The sequence below is a fragment of the Dendropsophus ebraccatus genome, chromosome 6 (genome assembly GCF_027789765.1).
Source record: "Dendropsophus ebraccatus isolate aDenEbr1 chromosome 6, aDenEbr1.pat, whole genome shotgun sequence".
In the NCBI taxonomy this organism is placed as follows: domain Eukaryota; kingdom Metazoa; phylum Chordata; class Amphibia; order Anura; family Hylidae; genus Dendropsophus; species Dendropsophus ebraccatus.
The window spans coordinates 88,462,903-88,485,341 of record NC_091459.1 but is presented as its reverse complement, the minus strand read 5'-3'; the positions used below and the strand labels follow the sequence as shown (position 1 = coordinate 88,485,341).

The following is a 22,439-nucleotide window of genomic DNA, read 5'->3' as shown; positions in this document are numbered from 1 at the left end:
AGCCTACTTTTATCTTGTGTATGGCCCCCTTACCCCTACTAGTATAGGTGACAGGAGACCCTTTAAGTGCTCTTTATATAGCACAGGTAGGTGAGTGTCTACTTCGCTTGACTTCTCTACTAATACTGTACATGCTTTGTCATTTTCTGTCATTACCAGGTAATCTTGGGAAAGTACAACTGGATGTCATATGAGGAGACCTGTTTGGCAGCATCTAACTTTGGAGCTGGGCTTTCTGCACTAGGCCAAAAACCCAGGTCTAATATCGCCATATTTTGTGAGACCCGAGCGGAGTGGATCATTTCGGCACAGGCCTGCTTCATGTACAATTTCCCACGTGAGTAATACTCTGCACTCTTGGGGGAATAGATTGCTTGTCTGGGAATGTAATCCTTGTCCTGTAATATGGACAAACTGCACCAGGAACTTACTTGTGATGCTGCCAGAAGCTTTTCCATGCTGGAATATGTTGTCCTCTGCCTTCAGTACATCTTCTCTATGTTATAGTCTTGTCTCTATACTGGACAATATGTAATGCTACAGATTGGACACAGATCTCTCCCCACCCCATACAGCAGCATTCCCTATACACTCCCTATAAATGGAGCAGGTAATTCATGACTTTTTACAAGTAGAAAATTCATTTACATTCAATCCTATGAAGCAGCATGGGTCTATCCAGGGCTGTATTTTAGTTTGACACTCCTAGTACAGTAATACCTCTGTTCTCGAACTTAATTGGTTCCGGAAGGCAGTTTGAGAACCGAGCAGTGTCTTTCCATAGGAAATAATGTAAATGTGTTTAATTGGTTCCAGCACCCACCAATAATTACTACAGTACCCATATATTACATTGAAAAGTGCCTAGTTTAATCACTATAGTACAGAACAGCACTATACTGTACATTTTAAACAAAAAACATTCAACAGAACCAGAAATTATAGTACAGTAGTCTCTAACGCCTCACTCATCCTTTACTGTATAACTGCACAGTAACGGATGGGAGATGGTGCTCTGACTGTACTACTACTGCACTGTGTATGCACTCCAGCAGTCTTATACAGTACAGGATGGGAGATGGTGGTGCACTGACTGTACTACTACTGTACTGTATATGCACTCCAGCAATCTTATACAGTACTGTACAGGATGCGAGATGGTGGTGCACTGACTGTACTACTACTGCACTGTATATGCACTCCAGCAGTCTTATACAGTACAGGATGGGAGATGGTGGTGCACTGACTGTACTACTACTGTACTGTATATGCACTCCAGCAATTTTATACAGTACTGTACAGGATGGGAGATGGTGGTGCACTGACTGTACTACTACTGTACTGTGTATGCACTCCAGCAATCTTATACAGTACTGTACAGGATGGGAGATGGTGGTGTACTGACTGTACTACTACTGTACTGTATATGCACTCCAGCAATTTTATACAGTACTGTACAGGATGGGAGATGGTGGTGCACTGACTGTACTACTACTGTACTGTGTATGCACTCCAGCAATCTTATACAGTACTGTACAGGATGGGAGATGGTGGTGTACTGACTGTACTACTACTGTACTGTATATGCACTCCAGCAATTTTATACAGTACTGTACTGTATGTGAAGCCTCACCAGTGCTAAACTCACCAGGTACAACCCACCATCCACGCTCACAAATCTTAGTTCAGATACCAAGGAAAGTTTGAATTCTGAACGTTACTTCCAAGTAAATTTTTGTATGAATACCGCGGTATTACTGTACTTCAAGAATGGGTGTCCGAAAATGGTTTGAGAACCAAAGCAAACTTTCCTTGAAAATACTGATTAAGGTCCGAGCAGTTTGAGAACCGAAGCACCACTGTATAGACTCTCAGCATTAGATTAGTGGGTTACTGGCTGGCTCTCTGCCCCCTTCATTATTCACCATACTTCTAGCTGTGCCTGGTTTTACAACTCACTAAAGCATTATCCTATTAAAATGAATGGAGCTGATCTGTAATACACAGCTGTAAATCGAGGGGATGCCGCACTCGCTTGAGAAACGCGGCCTCTTTAAACAGCTCACTGACAGGGTTACTACAGATCTAATAATAATAGTCTGGGGAAAACCCCTTTATTGCTCAGCAATTTAGTGGGGATGTAGCAGAGACCTATTAAGAGTTGACCAGCTGTCATTTTTCAAGGGCTAATTTATTTTTATTGGAATCTACAATATGATTGGTCACTATTAACAACAGATCTATTTTTCCTTTGCACACATTAAATTATTTGCTATTATTGGCTGTCATCATTCATAACACACAAGCAGATGGAGGTGTACTCTAAGGAGCTGCTCAGTGATTCATTTTCAGGGTGCCGTGGACAGGTCTGCCATGCCACACCGGCCTCCATCTACCCATCCTCACATATTTTGGGTAGAGGCGTGCATCGGGGGGACAGTGCCGTACAAGATCATTACCTCTATAACCAGGAGCTTTATAAATGCTGAATATTGGATCTGTATTATTACAACATGCAGTCACAGTCCGCGTGTGACCTCCAGCGGCTTTCCATGCTCTATTGTTACCCATATCTACCTAAACAAAACACAACAGAGCCAAGGCATACCAACTCCTAATGATATAGTAACGTAAGCGGCTCCCATTGTCTACGTCAGTCATTTAGATGTTGACAGAATAATAATACAATATGTCACTGACATTGTGCAAACGTGGCAGGTCTGTTATAGTTTAAACCTCAGGGTTTCCAAGCTGGTACCTTCTATAGACTTATAGCAAGTGCTTGGATCAGGCTCTGGCTGTCAGGTGGTTTCTGTCACTGTTCACATGGTACATAACACAATACTTTGTTTTGCATGCAGGTTCTCATTGTTATTATTAAGACAATGCTAAGATAAGAATTCATTTTTTCCATGCCGCCGTCATTTACAGTAAGCTGTGAAGTAAGCTGTTCATGGAGTTTCCGATCCCTTTTATGATTTTCCACAAATCAATGTCATAGAATTTTTTTGTAATAACATTTTTGTAGGCAGTTATCTCTTACCATAGCGCTGTTGGGAAAGCGCTTATCTGAAGCCTCTGCCATTTATTTGCACAATGTTTTATAGTTCCCAACTCCTTTTCCCTGAATCCATGCAATTCAGTACTTTCCCTCGATGTTCATGACATATACACTAAGCAGACTTGTGGAGGATGATGTGCTGTCACATCCAGTGGATGTCATCTATCTTCCCCTTATCATGGATCCTTGTACAGTTTCCTACCTTCTGCTTTCAGTGTCTTAATAATCACTATACTACTCAAGTCATCTTAAAGAAACCCGGACTATCCCATCATCCACCCCCCTATGACATATGCACTTCATATAACGTAAATAACCTTAGCCCCCTTGTCACCCCAGCTCAAGCTTTCCCACCATGTTGGACAGGATTACAAGGGCCTTGCAGCAGGATGTGAGGGGGAGAGCGCTGTGCTCAGGGTCTGTAAGCCAGGACTGAGTTCATGGAACGTGCTCTCTCTCACTCCTGGCTTCTTCCCCTAACACGGCAGCTGTCTGTGTATAAAACATGGTTGAGGCTGTGATATTATAGCGTGTCAGTAAAGTTTCTGAGGTAAGCTTGTGAGTGCAGTGGTTACAGTAATCAACTAAAATCTGAGTATTAAAATATATACAATGTTTCATCAAAGCAATATTTCCAGCTAAAATGGAAGAGAAAAGCTCTAGAACATTCTTAAAGGGGTTTTCTGGGTAAAATGACCAATGAGCGGATTATTTTGCCCAAAGAAAACCATAAGGCTGGGGCTACATTGAGATTTAGCTACAACAGATGTGGCAGTGACCGAGACCAATCGCTGAGACCTGGCAGTCTCAAGAAATACAACTGAAATGGGTTTCATGAGACTGCTGAGTTGTGGCCCCTTGTGGGTTGCAGTGCACTGATGCAGCACGATCCACGCAGTGCGCAACTGCTGTGGTGGCCAAAATGGCCGTATAGCTCCATCCTTACTGTCTTTCTATTGGTTTCATGTGGTGTACTCCATTTGTATACTTGGCTTCTTTAATACCTTCTTTGACTACCCCCATAAATGCTAAGAATGGAGTTCAATTATCTTCCAAATCAATGGAACAGCTCGGTTTATTCTCCTTGGGGTCCGAACATTGCCACACTCAGTGCTGTGGTGTGTTCACACTCTACAGCATTGTAGTGTTTGATGCGTTTTTGCTGCGGTTTTCATGGCAAAAATTGTGCTATTTTAATGCAGTTGCGCAATTAGAAATGCCATGTGTGAACACAACCTTAAGATCCAGCTGGTGTATGGAGTCTTACAGGCAAGGCTTTCTAGCAAAAAGTGTTCCACTTTGTTCTCTTGCAGAAGGAAGTAAACTGTCTCTGAAGCATAGAATTTACAAAGTATGTTTTTGGGCCTAGATGTAATTGCTCCATAGCCTTTACTTACATGCCTGGACCCAGTGCTAGGGGCCATATAGGAAGGTGTTTATAGCTTTATATTGGTTTCCCTTGAATGTTCCCACCATGGTATTGATCCTGAGGCAGGAGAGAGGGTTGTAGTACCAAATCCTCCATTGAACCCATACCAATGGTGCAGCCTGCTCCTCCATGGTAGATACACCACTGCGGACCATGGTTATTTAGAGATGCTTTTGGATGTCTCATTATGTTTTTAATAAAATTATAATGTAATGATAATTGTTTGGAAAGTTTACTAACCTCACACAAATTCTACATTGTATACTACGTGTCAGAATGTGAAGCCGCACATGTGCCATTGTGGCATGTATTACTTCCTGCAGGGCAAGAAGACCATGTTCTCTTCTGAGTAATCCAGAATTACTTGACATTGTTATGAGTATATAGCAAAGTGCTGTTATCTGTGTATCACAGTCTCCATGAACTCCAGCAGGACTGTCAGCCTCGAGTGCATGAAAGCTCTCCGCACTTGGACGGAGAAGTGAAGGCTCTACAGAGTGCAGCTCTGGCTTCTTCCAGCTGCTTCCTCTTCCCCCTTGTGACGTCAGTGTGGGGTTTTGGCAAGTCTACAGGATTCTCATATGATTTAACCTCACCGGGCCAGGGCAGGCTTCTCTAATCAGTCAGAAGTACTTCTCTTGGCCATTGTTAAGGTTTGGAGCTTCAGTTCTCTAAGTATTTATATAATGATACATCTTTCAGGCGTGTTTCTAGTCATGAAATCTTCAGGCGGTCACATGCTGTCTACCATTTAACATGTCATAGTACTCTGGAGAAGAAAATAATTGTTTTCAAATAAGCTGGTGTTATTAAAAAACTTAAAGGGGTTATCCAGCGCTACAAAAACATGGCCACTTTTCCCCCTACTGTTGTCTCCAGTTCAGGTGTGGTTTGCAATTAAGCTCCATTTACTTCAATGGAACTGACTTTAAAAACCCCACCCAAACTGGAGACAACAGTAGTGGGAAAGGGCCATGTTTTTGTAGCGCTGGATAACCCCTTTAAGTCTTCCAGTACTTTAAGTGGCTGTATGTCCTGCAGGAAGTGCTGCCACCTCTGTTCATGTCAGGAACTGTCCAGAGCAGTAGCAAAGCTCCATAGAAAACCTCTTGCTGAGGTGGCAGCAGAGACCCCTCTATCAGACTAGAAAGAAACCTCATATTAAGAGTTTTCCAATCTGTGTTGTTTTAGCCAACATTTTACACCACACTAGATGTACTCTTTGTTACACAATTCACACATAGCTACCACTCGTACGGTACCGCTATGTAAGTTCGTACTGTATCACATGTGCCATGTCACTACCACCAACCTTCTCCACTAGAGAAAGGAGGGTGAATCTTTTGAAACATGTCAAGGTCTTCTGTCCCTCTTCGGCTTCTGTAGTTGTGAAGTCCATTGCAAGAAGCAACTCTATAAATCTACATCATTTGGAGTATATTACCAGAAGCATATCACTAACTGCACTGAGCGCTGTGGATCTCCACATACATGGACTGCTGACATCTACTGTTACCAGCGGCATTGGAGTCTGTCTGGGACACAGGTTAGTGGTGACGTGATACAGTCTGAACTTATGGAGCTGTACAGTATTAGTGGTACTTATGTCTGAATTGAGTCACACTGAGCAATCTCGTGAGTTGTGTTACATCTGGTGTGCTGTGAACTGTTGGCTAAAACAGCGCAAAACGGGAGCACTTACTATTAGTTCACTTACCTAACTGGGATATACAGGCGATCCCTTGTCATCCCTAGTACGCTGTATATACAGCTGGCAGCGCTTGAGTACACATAACTAGATTACTAAAAAGAATACACCACTTCCTGCAGGACATACAGCAGCTGATTCAGCTCGGCACTTTTGCGTCCTAGCCTCATTCCCCCTTTCCCCCCAAGCCAAACCAGGAAATTGGAAGGGATGCAGCAGTGTTGAGCCCTGTGCCACAGAATGCCGCCAGCCTCCATGTCATAATGACACTATGGGAGGATCGCGCAGCTCCTCTCTCCACGCTGAAGAATGAATATGTTCATTCTTCAGCGCCGAGAGATGCAGCGTGCGAGTCTCCCATAGAGTGTCATTACGACATGGAGGCTGGCGGCATTCCGTGACAGACAATTCCGCCACAGAATTCCACCGCTCTTACTCTGTGTGCACAGGGCCTTGAACTGAGTCAGGGGAGATGTGAAAACACCCTTTCGGCTATGCTCACACGTCGTAATACAATGGCCTTTGTTTGACACTGAAATCAACGGGTTTGTCAAACTACGGCCATTGTATTACGACGTGTGAGTATAGCTGTACTACGTGTTCCTCCAACCGATAATGCATTATCGCCCTGTAGGAACATTATTTTCCAGCCATAGAAGTTTGTTGGCCGTATGGATGTGAATGAAAACCCATTAAGCATTGACCTTTATCCACACCACGGCCGGCAGGGCGGCCACACAGTGTGTGAACAGTCTATTTTCTACGGCCGTTATTTGTGAACTGAGGCCATAGAAAATAGACATGTTCATTATTTTTTACAGCCGCAGTGAACAAAGGCCATTGTTCTAGTGAAATCAATAGAATATAATGAATTCGGAAACCTACGGCCGTTGTTTTCAACAACCACTATGGACATGTTTCTGAATTTATTACACTCTGTGAATGTAGCCTTAGAGTCCATTTACACAGAAAGATTATCTGACAGATTATGTGCCAAAGATTTGAAGCCAAAGCCAGAAACAGACTATAAACAGAGATCAGGTTATACAGGAAAGCCTGAGAGTTTTCCTCTTTTCAAATGCATTCCTGGCTTTGGCTTCAAATCTTTGGCAGATAATCGTTCTTTGTAAATGGACCCTTAAAGTACAATAAACTTCCAGTAACCAGGTAGTAATAAGTCTTCATTAGTTCTATGGACGCCATCCATATGGGAGCTAGAACAGCGGTCACCCAGACCAAAGGCTTGAAGGAAGTTTGAACGAATTGACAGAATTTTCAAATGTTGAAAGAAAAATTAAATGTAAACTACACAGCAGCAAGTGACTACGAGTGTCCAACAGAGTGCCTGTCATGTACAGTATATGCAAATTCCTTTAGCACTGCAAAGTTTCCCAGAATTGCCTTATGACAGCAGTTTTGCTGTTTATATAACTTTATAATGTGCGAATGACTTGTGGATTACAGGATTTCATACAATTTATCGATGGACTGACAAGTAGGCTGGTGAGGATATGTCTGACCGCGCTGAACTCCATTCACACGCACATCCATAAAGCAGCAATACAGTCTGTGACATATACTGGGGAATTTCCACCTAAACTTTACCACTACCAACCTTTACTAGTCACCATTGTGGTTGTATCTACATTATCAGCATGTGACTCCGGAGATTGGTTGGTTTGAAATGGGAGAAGCATTGACAAACCTTTGACAGTCCAGGGTGTAAAGGGTGCAGGACATGAACCCAGCACATTTGCTTAGCCATGGACGAAGGCTTTCCCTGCCATTCATTGTTTATGTAACTGGGGTCACTGGAGTGAGTTAAGACAGCTTGTGGGAACCTTCCCATTTTTTGCTTTGTCCCACTAGTTCGGATGGAGGCAGGAAGAGCTCCGTCCATGTGCTCTCGCCTTTGCTTCTCATCTGGTAATGGACATGAAAATAAATATTAGTGAAGTGTGTGTGTGTGTGCATGGGCTGTGTGAGTCACTTATATATCCCGACGAGGTGCTTAGAGCCTCACAGCCTATGTACTGTTACACTCATGTATACAGAATCTCTGCACATTATGGACTCTTATGATACACTCTACTACTGTATTCCCCACCTTGTGTATGCATGTCATCAGAATCTTGTATTATCAGTCCTAGTCTTCTGAGGCTCCTCTAGTATAAATGGGATTTTCTAGCTTTGTCATGTCATTAATATACAGAGAACTTAAGAGGCATTGGTGGCTGCCTTGCCGGGATCTATTGTAACTTGAGGAATGGCAGGTTTGTAATGTGTTTCTGTGTAGAACAGGCTTGGGCCTGGGCACGACAATTTGGCAAGCCATAGACAGATGGTAAGTGAGTTACTCTATGACCTGTTATGGTAAAGTCTTGTGTGATCTGTGACGATGACAGTCTTTATGTGTAATATCACAGTGCAACTTTATAAGAGCAAACAGTCTCTAGCCAGCTCGCTTAATCCCATAAAATTAGTTACATTTGCAAACTGACTCCAAAACTTAAGTGGATAATATCCTCAGGGTATGTTCACACTTACCAGATCCGCAGCGTATTTTCTGCTGCAGATCCGCAGCAGATTTCATTAAAATAACTGAACACAGCATCAATTCTGCAGCATCAAATCTGCTGCAGATCTGCTGCGGATCCTGTAGGTGTGAACGCACCCTTAATCTATGTTGCACCATATTACAATAAGAAAAACTCAGAAATTACAGGAAAAAAAAACATTTTACTGACCCATTTCAGACCATCGTCTTCATTCATAGTCTCAGTAAACACCAAGGTATTCATCAGAACATGCATTTTTCCCCTCTCATTCCTGATGTTATATATACTATGTCTATTTTTAACAGGGTGCAATAAGTCCCAACAATTTTGTCTTTTTAGGGTGGGTTCAAATGTACAGGATCTGCAGCAAATTTAATGGCCCAGATTTGATTTGCTTTGAATTTGCAACTTCAAATCTGCGCTATCAAATCTGCTGCAGATCCTGTACGTGTGAACACACCCTTAAGAAGTGTGCTGGATTCCCTTTGCAACTTTGGTCGAGTGAGATTTTCATGCAGTATTGTCATGGTGTAGCCCTTATCAAAAACGTACAATGTCAAACGTTTAGTGGGTGAGCAGGGAATCTGTGCTGTGTATTTCAGGAAAGCTTTTTCCTTTTCTGCTTTTAAGTCTTTTGATAAAAGGATGGCTCTTCTCTCAGAGTTGAAAGGCTTTTATTAATCAGAAACATTGAAGGAAAAAAAGTCCAGAAGGTCATCCATAATCCATTTTCCCATGGCTCATCTCTTCTTCCATTGAGTTAGTTGCAGACGTACAATGCTTCATCACGTGCCCTGAAGTCTAATAATAATAATAATGCATTGCGATGTGGGTTTGTGCACCATTAAAAGTACATTTCCCTTCATCTGGACTGCTTTTGACCCAGTGATTCACATGAATTAAACATGGCCGCCATTAGTCTCCTTAGTTATGGACTACTGCTCCCCTGTACAGGTGGTTAATAGACATGCCATAAGTTTTCATTGAGGAGGGTCTGTGTGCTGAGACCCTTACAGATCACTAGAACAAAAGGGGAGAAGGCCTCAGGTAAGTGCTTGTTCTCCCTGCCTGCTCCTTACTTTAGCACACTGGTTCTATAGGTCCCTTTTTTTTTTTTTTTAGGCAAATATACCTATATACCATATATACCTTTATCTGCATTCAAAAAGATTCCCCCCCCCCTCTTATTCACTGCTCATCATCAGGAGATCTCGACTTTTTTACATCAGTCGAGCCCTATCTAACCTATGGAGAGGGAAGGGGGGAGGAGGAAGATTAGTTGCCAGCAGAGAACAGAGAACAAAGGATTACATAGCGGGGCCTGTGTGAAAGCCGGTATTTAGAGGTCAGAGAGGTCAGTGCTGACTTCAGAGGAGATAGCCGTAGCTGTAGCTATAAATTAACTCTTTGTTGTCCTGTTTTGGTGCCTTATCTCCCTCCACCCCTAGAAAACTATGAAGACAGGGGGAGAGATTCAAACTGCTTTTTCATGATTAAAAATGCATTTTTCAGCTAATTAACCCAATTACAATGTTTCTTAAAATTGCCTGTACTATTGATTTCTGCAAAAAACAGTGGCACTTTAATGTTTCTAAGAACTGCTATGTGGTCATCCCTGGATCTGATCGCATATGGCATGCAGTTTTTGCATTTCTAATAGAAGATGGAGCCTTGCTCTATTAGTTCCAGAAGTTTAACACCAGAAAGAGGACTGTGTGTACATTAGCGGCTTGATACTCTCCCACACCATTCTGTAGCTCCCAGGCAGAAGTGCAGCTGCTGTCCCCTTGTGCCTTCCTCTCGGTGGGGGAGAAGGAACAGATTCAGAAGAGTTCTGCATTCAGATGGGGAAAGGGCGCACACAAGGCCCTCAGCTCTTCCTCCATGCTAGAGATTCCAGCAGCTGGTCTGCATTAGCTTAAATATGTTCCAGCACAGCGCTTAGACCATGGCCTGACGCTTCATTCCCAAGGTTTTATAAGAAAAGGTTAAAATAGAGCACTTTTCAATGGAAAACCGTTAACCACAAGAATCACAAGCCTTCCTAGTTAGTCGCGTATGTTTTTGCTTTTTACCTTTTGATTTTATGCTTTTGCTGGCAAATAAAAGAGCCTTACATATGCCAACTCATAAAACAAACACTTTCATCATACAATGTCACCCAAACCGCATGGATACATCTATAAATGACATCTCAATAAAACTTAAGTCCGCTCCAAGTGAAATTGCCTTCTGCTGGGTTTTTGGTCTCCATTAACCTGTAATAAAGGGTTGTAAAAAAACATAATGACTTGGTGGGAGCGGGCACTATGGTGGCCCTCTGGGTCACACTTCTGTTTTTTCTATATAACTTGTAAGACTTTGTTCACATGTGCTGAGATGACACTACACAGTTTTACGTTTTTTTTCCCTAAGAAAATGTGCCCCCTTAAGAGGAAAAAGTAAGACTTTAGAGACTTCTTACAACATGTCACAGTCTTGATTTATTTATTATTTCAGTGGTTACTTTGTATGCAACCCTTGGTGGCCCCGCAATCGCGCATGGACTGAATGAAACTGAAGTCACCCACATTATTACCAGCAAGGAACTTCTGCAGACCAAACTGAAGGTAAGGATTTTAGTTGCAGATGTTACTCCACTTATAGAAACACCTACAGACTTATGGTGAATTCTGTCTACATAACTGTCTGCTTTTACCTACTCGCAGATGCAACTTCTGCAGAGACTACACTGAAGCATGGTCAAACAAAGATGAGCGACACTGCAGTAGGAACAAAGTGAATTGCTTCGTTCCTATCAGTATTCTGCATATCAGGCTGCAGGCTTTGAAGCTTTGAAGTCTGCTCCGCTCTGTACCTCTCCACCCCGCTTGCTGGGAAAGATGGATCCAGTCCTGGGAAACTTCTTCCAGTTTCCCAGGACTGGATCTATATTTTCCAAGCATCTGGGGACGAGTGTCAGGGAGCGGAGCAGACTTCAAAGCCCGCAGCCTGATGTGCAGAATGCCGATAGGAACGAAGCATTTAGTTCCTGCTGTAGATTCGCTAATCTCTAATGGTAACCCCTGATTTCCTGTTTCATCTTGGTGTAATAATTTTCCTTCTGCATATTTAGAATTTGCACAGTATGGCAGCATTTAATTTAGACAGGAGCTTTATCTGTGTCCTGAACGCCCAGGTCTGCAGGTGCTTCTTTGTGTATCCTGACTGTTTGCCAGTTCTGGCAGCCCATCTATACACATCCATCTTCCACTGATACCTCTCACTCCGGCCAGGATACTCTCAGCCTACTGCTTTGTATATTGTATCTATATTTTGGCAGCTCACCAGTGCAAACATCATTTTGTGTAAGAACAACTAGATAACTTTTATATTAAAAGGCTTAAAGAGTCACTGTCGTATTTTTTTTTTTTGCAGAAATCAATAGTCCAGGCGATTTTAAGAAACTTTGTAATTGGGTCTATTAGCCAAATCTGCCATTATCTGCATGTAAAAAGCCTTTTCCCAGGTCCCCCCCTCCTTCCTCTTTTTCATCCACTCTGAAAAATCTGAAAATTGGGACTTGTTGCAGGAGTCGTACCCTGTCTGCTCTAGGGAGAGGGGAGGGGGGAGGAGGAAGGAGGGAGTTAGCCGGCAGCAGAAAGCAGATAACAGGATTACAGGCACAGAGCTGGGTGACAGCTGTAATCTGAGCTCAGACAGGTCACTGGTGACTGTCCAATAAGATAATGGGTGAGATATTTGTAGATTAACTCTTTGTTGTCCTGTTTTGGTCTTTTCTTTAGCTCTCTCCATAGGAGAACAATGAAGACAGGGGGGAGAGCTTCAAACTGCTTTTTCATGATAAAAATGCATTTTTCGGATAATAAACCCAATTACAAAGTTTCTTAAAATCGCCTGGACTATTGATTTCTGCAAAAAAAAAATTCACGACAGTGACACTTTAACAACAATTTCTGTATTGGAAACATAGCCTTTTTAAAGGATACGGTACCAATATTAACCCTTTAAGGACCGTGCTAACTTTCGTTTTTGCTTTCTCGTTTTTTCCTCCATGTGCTTAAAAGGCCATAGCACTTGCATTTTACACCTACAGACCCACATGAGCCCTTATTTTTTGCGTCACTAATTGTACTTCGCAATGACAGGCTGAATTTTTCCATAAAATATGCTGCCGTGTGTCCTATGGAAAAACTTAGTTGTTATATATGTTCCTCAAGTCATTACGATTAAAACGATATGTAACATGTATAACTTTTATTGTATCTGATGGCCTGTAAAAAATTAAAACCATTGTTAACAAATATACGTTCCTTAAAATCGCTCTATTCCCAGGCTTATAGCACTTTTATCCTTTGGTCTATGGGGCTGTGTCAGGTGTCATTTTTTGCGCCATGATGTGTTCTTTCTATCGGTACCTTGATTGCGCATATTCGACTTTTTGATCGCTTTATATTAAATTTTTTCTGGATTTGATGCGACCAAAAATGCGCAATTTTGCACTTTAGGATTTTTTTGCGCTTACACCGTTTACCGTACGAGATCAGGAATGTGATTAATAGTTCGGGCGATTACGCACGCGGCGATAGCAAACATGTTTATTTATTTATTTTTATTTGTAAAATTGGAAAAGGGGGGTGATTCAGACTTTTATTAGTGGAGGGGATTTTTTATTAATAAAAACACTTTTTTTCACTTTCACTCACAGTAATATGAAGCCCCCTGGGGGTTTTCTATATACACAGAACTGATCTCCCATTGAGATCAATCCTGTGTATATAATAGAGCAATGATCCATCAGATCGGTGCTCTATTATAATGGTCTGCTGCAGACCATCTGAATAGATTGCCGAGCCGGGATCAGCGTCATTCCGACGCTGAGCCCCGGCCGGCTCATTAGAACGGATCTCCCCTCCCCGATCGCATCGCGGGGGGGAGATCCCCCACTGGACACCAGGGAGAGGGGGCACAGCTGCTATTCAAATGCAGCTGTCAGCTTTGACAGCGGCATTTGAATAGTTAATTAACCGGCCGCGGCGATCGGCCGCGCCGGCTAATACACGCGGTCCCTGGCTGCACTTAGCAACCGGGTACCGCGCGCTGCAGAGAGGGCTCACGCCGGGAGAACTCTCTGTTTACTCTTAACGGCCGCATGAACGGTATACCCGTCATGCGTTGTTAAGAGGTTAACCCTTTAAGGACATGGCCCATTTTCGTTTTTACGTTTTCGGTTTTTCCTCCTTGTGTTTAAAAGGTCATAGCACTTGCATTTTTCCACCTAGAAACCCACATGACCCCTTATTTCTTGCGTCACTAATTGTACTTTGCAATTACAGGCTGAATTTTTGCATAAAGTACACTGCGAAACCAGAAAAAAATTCAAAGTGTGGTGAAATTGAAAAAAAAAACGCATTTCTTTTATTTGGGGGAAATGTGTTTTTACGCCATTCGCCCTGAGGTAAAACTGACTTGTTATGCATGTTCCTCAAGTCGTTACGATTAAAACGATATGTAACATGTATAACTTATATTGTATCTGATGGCCTGTAAAAAATTCAAACCGTTGTTAACCAATATACATTCCTTAAAATCGCTCCATTCCCAGGCTTATAGCGCTTTTATCCTTTGGTCTATGGGGCTGTGCGAGGTGTCATTTTTTGCGCCATGATGTGATCTTTCTATCGGTACCTTGATTGCGCATATACGACTTTTTGATCGCTTTTTATTACATTTTTTCTGGATTTGATGCGACCAAAAATGCGCAATTTTGCACTTTGGGATTTTTTTGCGCTGACGCCGTTTACCGTACGAGATCAGGAATGTGATTAATTAATAGTTCGGGCGATTACGCACGCGGCGATACCAAACATGTTTATTTATTTATTTATTTGTTTACTTTTATTTAAAACCTGGGAAAGGGGGGTGATCAGACTTTTATTAGGGGAGGGGGATTTTTACTATTAACAACACGTTTTGTTTTTTTTTACACATATACTAGAAGCCCCCCTGGGGGACTTCTAGTATATACACTTTGATCTCTCATAGAGATCTCTGCAGCATAGATATGCTGCAGAGATCCATGAGATCGGCACTCGTTTGCTTTCGGCTGCTGCAGCCGGAAACAAACGAGTGCCGAGCCGAGGACGGCGCCATCTTGGAGCGGTCCCCGGCCGGCATCAGTAACGGAGATCGCTCCTCCGGGACAAGGTCCCGGAGGAGCGATCTCCCCCACTAGACACCAGGGAAACGTTGCCTCCGGTAATCGGAGGCAGCTGTCAACTTTGACAGCTGCCTCCGATTAGCTAATTAGCGGGCACGGCGATCGGACCGTGCCCGCTAATAGCGGCGGTCCCGGGCTACACGCGGCACCCGGGATCGCGGCACTTCAAAGCGGGGCCGCCGCGCGGCCCCGCTTTGAAGTGCTAATGAGGACATAGGACGTACCGGTACGTCCTATGTCCTTAAGAGGTTAAAATGTCACTGTCGTCAAAAAAAAGTTTTGCAGAAATTAATAGTACAGGTGATTTTAAGAAACTTTATAATTGGGTTTATTAGACAAAAAATTAATTTTTATCATAAAAATGTAGTTTGAAGCTCTCCCCCTGTCTTCATGGTTTTCCTATGGAGAGAGGGAAATGAGGCACCAAAACAGGACAACAAAGAGTTAATTCACAGCAACATCACTGACTCTCTCCTCTGACAGTCACCACTGACCTCTCTGACCTCTGAATAGCACTCAGAATAGCCCCCTTTGTTCTCTGCTCTCAGCTGTCCACTAATCTTGCTCCTCCCTCCTTCCCCCTCCCCTTTCCATAGCTCAGACAGGATCCGACTTGGAGAAAAACAGTTGAGATTTCTTGATTCTGAGCAGTGGATGACAAAGGAGAGGAGGGGGGGACCTGGGAAAAGGCTTTTTAAATGCAGATAATGGCATATTTGCCTAATAAACCCAATTACAAAGTTTCCTAAAATCGCCTGGACTATTGATTTGTGCAAAAAAATTTTTTAACAACTGACTCTTTGTTTTACTAAAACAAAGGCCCAGAAGCACTCTACTGAGCACTGTGCCCCTATGTTTTTGCCCACAGTCCTCCGCTTTCCTTAGAGAGACCAGCAGTGTTTTTAGCAAGCATGGAAGGCTTAGCATTCAGACCCCACCAATTTAAAACTTCTGATGCCTTTCTAGGTTTGTAGAAGTGATGCATATCCTTTTAAAAGGGAATGGGAACTTAAGGTTGTCCATGTATTCATACACTTTCCAGACAGAACAAGAAAATAAAAAAATTTGGGGGGAGTACAAGTATTAACCAAACTTGACTTTGGTGATGACTGGTGCTTTGTAAATGATTACTGAATGTAAGAAACTTTGTTATTTCTTATCATACAAAATCACTTCTGTCTCCTCTTGTTAAACTTCTTTTCTTTCACCCTCACTAAACTGGCGTTCAATCTGAAAAAGCAGCTCAGTTCTGTCTGACTTTACAAGGCAGACCTGGAGCTCACTGTGAGATCATATTACAAGCTGCCAATACAACTGTATGGAAAGGGGAGGGGTAAGGAGGGAGATGGGAGGAGGAGGGAGTGGAAAGACCAGAAGTGCAGAGACTGATGAGCTACTCTTAGTATAGGTTATCACAATAAGGCTTGATTTACAGCTTCGACTGTTTATTAAAATTGGTGAAATGCCATATACTAGTTATATAATGGCTAAAAATAGTGTTACTCCTTGTGTACACACAGAGCACAGTTTATCCTAAGGTCACATAAAACAGCTCCTAGTGTATAAGTGTTATCTTGAGCCTGACCACTGTGCACCAGATTAATGTATTCTATTGTCCAGCCGCTAATTCATTGAATGTGATTTCTCTTTCTTTTATAGAACATCCTTCCTCAGGTCCCCTTGCTAAGGCATATTATCCTTGTGGATGGCAATAGTACACAGCAGACTGCTTACCCCAACAATACCACTGTACACAGCATGGCATCCGTGCAGGCTCTGGGAGCTAGCCAGGGTAAGTGAGTAATACTGATGCACCTATTTCTAAAACCTGTAAGTCTGAAAAGAGGAGGTGTGGCTGTAATGGAAACTTCCATTGTCCCATAGGTGTGTATATATAAGAGGTGAAGCCGATCTTGCTCTTGCCCGGAATGCAAACTAAAACTGGGATGGAGTTTTGGAAGCACAAATAGTTAAGAGCTAGGCTCTTACCTTCTGTCATCCCTCCTCCGTTAGTCTCTGAAATATATTTGCAGTTCAATATTGTGTTTTGTGTTTACCAAATCATCTCCCATGTATATAAGGCCTTAGTGCTGTCTAATATCTTAGTAATTTTTCTATGTAGAAATTACATGGATTTCTTAAGTTTAAGTCTTTTTTGTGTGAATGTTGTTTTTTTTACAGAAAATATGTTCTAGAAACCTGCAGTCCTAAGATTTAGACATCAGGACATCCCAGGGCTAGGCTTCGTCACCCACAGCAGGAAATCGAGAATCCTACAATGTATGATTAACTGGGTACATCCCACCCATCCCCCTCTATATTATGGTGATAGAGGATTCTCTTTCCATGTGAACAGATGCTGCACTCTCAGGACCCAAACATCTGGTACACATTATATAAACAGGATCAAGTCATTTGCGACTTGTTCCCAGCACCAACTGGTGCCTGACACACTCCCAGCACATGTGCACTTGGTGGTTCTGAGGTTTTGGACGTTGTATTGGTATTCTCATCATCTCTCTGATCCTCTACACCCAGTGAACCTTGTAGTTATAGTCAGAATTTCAGTATGTTAAATAAAACTCAGGAACATCATTACTGCTGGGGATGTAGCTATGTTCTGGGATGTTTGGTTTTTTTTCTAGCAGGCTGATATGTGTCTCTGTTTTGTGCCTTAAGTAATTTTTCATGACTTGCTAATGGCTGGGTTCCTAGACTAACAATATTAGTTTGTCTGAATTAGTTCTCCTATTTGCCATACTCCCTGCAGTAATAAATCATCAGTGTATCATATTAAAGATGCCCTTCATAGCTACAGTGACTGCATTAAAGCCAATCATTTCCAACCATTTACCCCAAGTCATATATGCAAACATTTGGGAGAAGGCCCACTCCCACATGCGCTGTGATCCCATCTATTTTATGTCCTAGACCAGGGATGAGGAACCTTTTGGCTCTCCAGCTGTTGCAAAGCTACAACTCCCATCATGCCTGGATGGCTAAAGCTTTGGCTGTCCAGGCATAATGGAAATTGTAGTTTTGCAACAGCTGGAGTAGCCGACAGCTGTTCCTCCTGATTCCTGCTCATGTAGCCGACAGCTGTTTCATCTGATTTTTCCATACACGCATGGTTTAATAGGGCATAACTTTTCTGCTTAGTAGTTAATTGCTCATTCTAAACCCTTCATAAAGAATTCCTGTAGACAAAGATTAGAAAATTATGATTATCTTATGTAATTTGATTATAATAACCTTCTGCATAATGTCACAAATTTATATAACCACACCCTGTATGGGTATTTTAAGTAGATTTTGGCATATAAACACTACAGACCTGAGCATTGTTTTCATAATGGTTTCTTCCACAGCAAACAAGCAACCGCCATCCCCGCTACCGCATGATATAGCAGTCATCATGTACACAAGTGGATCCACTGGACTGCCCAAAGGAGTGATGATCTCACACAGTAACATAATAGCTGGCATAACTGGGATGGCACAGAGGATACCAAATCTGGGGTATGTTCTGATGATAGTAATTTTAATAAATTCTGTGTTGCTTCTTAGTATGGAGTTGTGTGCACCGTTGTGGCATTTTACCAATCAGTGCTTATCCTTTATATTGCATTTACTTGTTATGTAGCTGATTTAAAGAATCTTATGTGGTATAGTTTTTCAGGAAAGCTTTGTACTTGTGCATTAAACCCATTGCACTCTTTTACAGAGAGGAAGACACCTACATTGGCTACTTACCACTGGCCCATGTGCTGGAGTTAAGTGCAGAGTTGGTCTGTCTGTCACGCGGCAGCCGTGTTGGCTATTCTTCACCACAGACTCTTTCCGATCAAGTGAGTAATTGCGGTATAAATAGCTGCTAAATGCAGATTGTCCAAGCAGTCCACCAATCACTAAAGATCCGGCTACTAAATCCCTGCCTCATGGAGTCTCTGGCAAAAATTGTGAAGTCGCCTCACTTTTACTTCATAGCCTACAAACCTATAAGTACCTATTTAAGTACTGCTGTATCAGATGAAAAAAAATTGAAATCAATGTTCAAGCAGCATTTATAAAATTAACTTGTAGTTTGCCTATAAAGAGAAATTGCTTACAGACCAATGAGTGATTTCCTTCCTGATTCTGAAATGCCTATGTTTTCATTTTACTCAGCCTTCGCTGCATAGATGAACATTGGGGACTTGCATTTGTTCTTGTCTCTAGTATTTAATGTGCAACATTTTAAATGGAGCGTATTATATAATTCATCTGTGTCATAACTGTGCAGTAATGCATAGAATATAGGCATGTGTGTATACTGTTCATGTAGGATAGACGGGGGAGAAGTATATTAACATGAACAGCATGTATGGCTTCTCTATTTAGGTTGCAGAGCACATTGGAATGACGCAAACCATGTACTTTCTCTCTGTGTATATTTTCTTTCTCCTTGGCACCTGTCAGCCTTGTATATACGTCTGAACCTGTAATGCTGTAACTTCTAAAAAGAGAACTTTTTTTTTATATCTTACAGTCCACTAAGATCAAGAAGGGAAGCAAAGGGGATGCATCAGAACTTCAGCCCACCCTGATGGCCGCTGTCCCTGTAAGTTACTAGAAAAAAAAAAAAGAAGTGTCCTCTCTTGTGCTCATTCCTGTAAGTAAACTAGCCGCCCTGACGTTAGGCTGACTCAGAGCTGCAGGACGTTGTGTGAAGACGTCCAGGTACAAATATTTATTCAGATTTTCTGCAAGCTTCTGAGATGAGCAAGTGATCTGGAGAGAGTGCTCGGAGGTGTCTTATGACCCCTCCACGTCACACATTGTCAGATTTTATTAGAACATGGAGTATGGCGTCCAGAACTTAACGTTATGTTCTCTCTGCTACCACTGGTGGTATACAGTGACATGATGCTGAAAATCGAGGAGAGCCTGCAAAATTAGTGAAAGCTTAAAAAAGTCACATACAGAGACTAGGAAAGAAGGAACAGGGATAATAAGTAAGTCCATCTCTGGATTTCCAAGTGCAATGGGATAATTCCTCCCTTTAGGAGTCAATCAGGAATTGACATGTTGTTTTTTGAAGAGAAATTTAAATCTGTTGGAAAACCCTGTATGGAAAATGGCATGTGTGCACATGGCTGCAGACTTCTTATAGATATCAGTGGGGTCCAGATTCCATGCAGGTTTCACATGGATTTCAATGCAGAATCAGACTCCAGTAACTCTGTGTACCTAACCCCATACAATCGTAGCTCTGTAATAAGATCGGTTTGCTGTAGGTCTTCCTCTTTGTCTTAATTGGTAATGTATGATTAAAAACCATTTGGATGTCCCTGAATAACACACTGCATCTTTTTAGGAAATCATGGATCGCATTTATAAGAACGTCATGAGTAAAGTAGCAACTATGAGTCCTGTTCAGAAAGGCCTCTTCTCTCTTGCATACAACTACAAGATGAAGCAGATCTCCAGAGGTTACAGCACACCGCTGTGTGACAGGTAATACTTTTGCAGATATGAAATGTGCTCATTAAAAGTTCATCCTCTCATATTATGTTACTGTATTCCTTTCCTCTTGTTATGATAGAATCCACATAGAAATGACAAAAGAGCTAGTACTCCAAGTTACACTTGAGCTACAAGCTATGTGCTTGATATCTGAATTGTGCACTTTGGAGACATCATTGCATGCATACATACCTGGCCTGATTTTTTTGGTAATTCTCTGTAAGGGCAGTTCACACTACAGTTGTGCCTTTAGAGACATATGTATGTCTGCATCCCGTCAGAATGCCATATTGACGTATCTGAGTATGGATGGCACAATTCTAATCTACTGGATTCCTGCCTAATAAGCAGTAACTTAGTGCATTGCTATCTTCAGGGTTGCTTTGACATCCCATCCAAATACAGAGCATAGCAACAAAAAGGAGTTTAAAGAAGATTGAAGTGTGACTACCATTTTGAAAAACTTCTGACATGTAGAAGTGTTTATTGGTCAGGGTCCGGCTACTAAGAACCCCACCAATGGCTAGAAAGAAGGGGCTGCCGCGCATGGGCATACGCGTGCTCTGCCCTTTCATCTCTACTTCAGGGAGCTGAATTCTGTAGACTGCTAATATACACTTCTGACATTTCGCTATGACATGTCAGAAGTTTTTTAAAATGGTACTTACACTTTAACTGGTTTGATAATATCAGCAGGCCATAGCTTTGGATAGAGAACCTATAATGCAGAGAATACATAATAAGGGGTTAGTAAGGCCATCATAGCTTAGCCATGAAAAATGAGGCCACAGAGAGGTAAAGTATGGCGTGACTTAGATTGTAAGCAAAGATCTTGGCTTAAAAGTCATCCTTTGCATTCTAGGGAAGTGGGATGACTTAGCATGGATCTACAGTTCACAAGATGGGCAATGTGTAGTCATCTTCCTTAAGTGTTTTCCTCATTCTTCTAGGACTCTACTAGGCAATGGCCTCTTCCAGCTGTTGTCTGGCAGAATATCATTGTTCAGAGCCTGAGTGACCCTGATGGATAAATAAAGTGTCTCCAGCATTAGGGTCTGCAGAATCCACCATCATTTATCTCTCTATATAAATCCAAACAGTTTAGTCATTTCCAGCTCTGTATAATGTATAAACTCTGTAACCTGCCTGTGATAAAGGATTTCTGATCCAACTAAACCCTGTAGTTTAGTTCTAGTACAGGGCCCTACTTCTTTCTTTCAGGGTATGTGCACTCTGAGGAAAACATGCGGAGAACTTGCGGCGGATTCTGTTGCTCGTCCCCGCGCACTCCTCCCGCTTAACTCTCTGCCTGTGCCTTAGGCTCCATTCTGTAGTCAGGCAGATTCCGCCCTCCGCCAAAAGAAGGAACCTGTCCATTCTTTGGGCGGAGGGCATAATCTGCCTGACCATAGAATGGAGCCACAGGAGGAGAGTAAAGTGGGAAGGGCGGCAGAATCCACAGCAAGCCCTCCACGTGTTTTCCTCAGTGTGCACATAGCCTAATAAAGATTCTGAGTTATCCTCTTATATTGACCTTTTGTAACTTCCCTTTGTTTCCAGGATTGTGTTTCGGAAAGTGAGAAAGTTATTAGGGGGAAAGATGAGAGTCCTGCTTTCTGGTGGAGCACCCCTTTCAGCTGCCACCCAACGCTTCATGAACATCTGCTTCTGCTGCCCAGTTGGTCAAGGGTATGGCCTTACCGAAACCTGTGGTGCCGGCACAATCACAGAACGTGAGTGTGGATTTGCTAGTATTCGTTATATAGTACTAGATTTACTTCTGCTTTCAGGAATACTCTTACTTTCAGTTATTAGTAAAAAAGTGTAATCTACAATCTATCTCCTGAGTGTTATAGTAGTGCATTAGAGGTGTTGTGAGGAACAAAACTGAACAGGTAAAGCAGTAAATAGAGACAACAATCGGTTAACCTCTGATAAGTCAACAGTAGTATCCCGCT

At 42.3% G+C, this 22,439-nt stretch overlaps 1 protein-coding gene across 3 annotated transcripts in view; it reads left to right on the top strand.

Moving 5' to 3' along the window:
* ACSL3 (acyl-CoA synthetase long chain family member 3) overlaps positions 1 to 22,439 on the top strand; it is a 51,840-nt gene that overhangs the window by 22,392 nt on the left and 7,009 nt on the right. For all 3 annotated transcript variants that reach the window (XM_069975349.1, XM_069975348.1, XM_069975350.1), the window contains exons 3-10: positions 160 to 337; positions 11,256 to 11,365; positions 16,636 to 16,768; positions 18,345 to 18,495; positions 18,701 to 18,824; positions 19,505 to 19,576; positions 20,333 to 20,472; positions 22,042 to 22,214. In XM_069975349.1, the coding sequence (XP_069831450.1) occupies positions 160 to 337; positions 11,256 to 11,365; positions 16,636 to 16,768; positions 18,345 to 18,495; positions 18,701 to 18,824; positions 19,505 to 19,576; positions 20,333 to 20,472; positions 22,042 to 22,214 (1,081 nt within the window). The remainder of the gene's footprint in view (positions 1 to 159; positions 338 to 11,255; positions 11,366 to 16,635; positions 16,769 to 18,344; positions 18,496 to 18,700; positions 18,825 to 19,504; positions 19,577 to 20,332; positions 20,473 to 22,041; positions 22,215 to 22,439) is intronic.